The 3273-nt window shown below is 39.9% G+C and overlaps 1 protein-coding gene across 1 annotated transcript; it reads left to right on the forward strand.

Annotated features, from left to right (window-relative positions):
• Nucleotides 1-2045: 2045 nt before the first annotated feature.
• On the forward strand, nucleotides 2046-2802 carry NACA2 (nascent polypeptide associated complex subunit alpha 2). The gene has a single exon (XM_033183749.1). It carries the CDS (start codon nucleotides 2122-2124, stop codon nucleotides 2572-2574), a length of 453 nt encoding a protein of 150 aa, XP_033039640.1. The 5' UTR covers nucleotides 2046-2121; the 3' UTR covers nucleotides 2575-2802.
• The last annotated feature ends 471 nt before the right edge of the window (nucleotides 2803-3273 follow it).

The raw sequence follows: 3273 nt of genomic DNA on the forward strand, positions 1-3273 counted from the left end.
TAGAGGTAATCATGATCTGACTTTTATGATAATCATTCTCACTTTTTCTTTCCTTCTTTCTTTTTATTTTTTTTTTAAGACAGAGTCTTGCTCTGTCACCCAGGCTGCAGTGCAGTGGCGTGATCTCAGCTCACTGCAACCTCTACCTCCCGGGTTCAAGCAATTCTCCTGCCTTAGCCTCTTGAGTAGCTGGGATTACAGGCATGTCACCACACCCAGCTGATTTTTGTATTTTTTTTTTAGTAGAGATGGGGTTTCACCATGTTGGTCAAGCTGGTCTTGAATTCCTGACCTTGTGATCCTCCTGCCCTGGCCTCCCAAAGTGTTGGGATTACAGGCGTGAGCCACCACACCTGACCAATAATAAGTTTTCTAAGATTTATTAATGTGGCTGTGTGCAACCTAGTTTACTAATTTTCACAATATGCCACAATTTATATCTTCTATTCTCTTTAAGTGGTTTGTTTATATGTCTCTGTTTCTCATTTGATGAACAGAAACTGTCTTACCTATCTTTGCATGTTCCTCCCATTTAACCTGCTCAACCCAGCATATAGCACAGTATTTGCCTATCTCAGCTAGGACCTCAACACTGAATTACAACTCTATTGTGTTTCTTTAGTGATCATTTTCTTCCTTCTATGCAGCACCTATTCCAAATCTTTTCCATCACACATAAACCTTTAACTCTCTTGCCTTCCCCTCACTCTCAGCAGACAGCTTCTCTAACCTCTTAGAAAAAAATAAATGTCACCAGATAGGAACTCCTTTGACTTTGTGCTACCAAACCTAAAAATCTACCTGCACCCAAATCCATATTTTTCTTCTTTCCTCCTATTACAATGAAAAGGATGTCTTTCCTGCTATTCAAGATTAATCATTCTATATGTGCCATGGATTTCATTCCTGCCTCCTCAGAACCTTCACTGATCAACTTCCCTCTTTCATTTGTATTTAACTACTCCTTCGAGAATTTAAACATGCTCAGGCCTCTTCTTGGGAAGAATATGTGTTTACCTATCCGCCAACTATAATTATGTCTTCAGCTACTGCACTGTCTCCTCCCGCACAGTTAAACTTCTTGTAAGAGTACTCTGATTTAATCCAATCTTTCCATTTCTTCAATTCCTACTTCTCAGCTCACTGCAGTCTAACTGCCTTCTGAACCATCCCCTGTAACTAAAGCAAAAACTCTCTTAACATATATTTAGCTAACATAATACAAATTGACAGATACTGTCTGTTGCCTTTATAAAACATATAGGCGGTAGCACTATAGCTAACGTGCTACTGCGTAGTACATACATGGATTTTTGTTTTTTGGTTTTCTTTTCTATGGATTTTTGTTTTCTCTATGTAGTTATAGGCTTACCAAGAATCAGTTGTGTTTACTTAACCTATTTATGCCGGGTATTCTTATTACTATAATTACGTAATTTAACTCATTATTACATATACTCATTATATAACTGTTATATGAAATATAAATAGAAAAAATAAAATAGTTGTTTCTGTGCAAATTAAATTGAATGGTTTGGAAAGATTTACAATTTTCCACTGAATTGGGGTGAGCAAGAAAAGATCGAGGGAAACATAAACATCTAGGATTCTGCATTCAGACTGCTTCATGAGCACCTTTGAGTTCTTGGTCTATTTTAAATAAACTAAAACAGGGAATGAGAGACACTACCTTTATGGATATGATTTACGTGAGAAAACTGAGGCTGAATTCCAATAAACAGATCATACTCAAAGAAAGGTTTAGGGCTCCTATCAAAAGATTGGCAAATAAAGGTACAGTGATATGTTTTCAGTTAAAATAGCATGTTAAATAATGTAAATTTTAAAAAGTGATTCCCCAATTTAGTCACTTTTTCAATGAACTGACCATTAAACAATTCCCAAGTGCCACTCACACCACACCACTCAGACCACGTAACTTACAGTTTCTAAATCCAATAGATCCTTTTCCATTCCAACTTGACCTCTTGGCAATATGTAACACCGTTGACAAATGTCTTTTCAAATGCTCCCTTTCTGCTTCCCTCTGCCACAGGAGCGGGTCACGCTCTTGCTCGCTCTCTTTCTGCCGCCATCTTGCTTCCGCGTTCCCCGCACAAAATGCCCGGCGAAGTCACAGAAACCGTCCCTGCTACAGAGCGGGAGTTGCCGCAGCCCCAGGCTGAGACAGGTTCTGGAACAGCATCTGACAGTGTTGAATCAGTACGAGGGCTTGAAGAACAGGATTCCACCCAGACCACCACACAAAAAGCCCAGCTGACGGGAGCAGCTGAAATTGATGAAGAACCAGTTAGTAAAGCAAAACAGAGTCGGAGTGAAAAGAAGGCACGGAAGGCTATGTCCAAAATGGGTCTTCTACAGGTTACAGGAGTGACTAGAATCACTATCCGGAAATTTAAGAATATCCTCTTTGTCGTCACAAAACCAGATGTCTACAAGAGCCCTGCTTCTGATACCTACATAGTTTTTGGGGAGGCCAAGATCCAAGATTTATCTCAGCAAGCACAACTAGCAGCTGCTGAGAAATTCAGAGTTCAAGGTGAAGCTGTCTGAAATATTCAAGAAAACACACAGACTCCAACGGTACAAGAGGAGAGTGAAGAGGGAGAGGTCGATGAAACAGGTGTAGAAGTTAAGGACATAGAATTGGTCATGTCACAAGCAAATGTGTCGAGAGCAAAGGCAGTCCAAGCTCTGAAGAACAACAGTAATGATATTGTAAATGCAATTATGGAATTAACAATGTAACCATCTGAAAGCAACTTTTTTTAGTGTCTCAAAGGAGTAACTGCAGCTTGGTTTGAAATTTGTGCTGTTTCTATCATAAACAAAATTATGACTTCTTGCTGGAAAAGAAAAGAAAAGAAAAGCTCTCTTTTTTTGGTCTCCAAGCGCCGTACTCTCTGGATCTACCTTCTTCCCTAGCTTATTCTTCAGTTTCCCTTGTGGTCATCTTTTCTCCTACCCAGTTCTTAAATATTAGTGCATCTCAGGGGTGTTTCTGAGGCCTTGTGTTCTTTTCACTCTGCACACCCAACATAGGTGATCAGATTCATTCCTCTTGCTGATGATCCTCAAATGGTTTCAGTCCCATCTTTGTCCCAAGACACAGACTTGGATATCCAGCCACCTACATACCATCTTTCCTTGGATACTCTCCCAGTACCTCAATCACAGCATAGCCAAAAGTATACTCATCGTCTCTTCTCCACTGGATAACTAGAGCTCCTTCTGCAATGTCCCCAGCTCAGT

Source organism: Trachypithecus francoisi, unplaced genomic scaffold, assembly GCF_009764315.1.
Source record: "Trachypithecus francoisi isolate TF-2019V2 unplaced genomic scaffold, Tfra_2.0 Lachesis_group20, whole genome shotgun sequence".
NCBI lineage: Eukaryota > Metazoa > Chordata > Mammalia > Primates > Cercopithecidae > Trachypithecus > Trachypithecus francoisi.

Coding starts and splice junctions, on each gene's coding strand:
- NACA2 (XM_033183749.1), top strand. CDS start 2,122: ATGCCCGGCGAAGTCACAGAAACCGTCCCTGCTACAGAGCGGGAGTTG.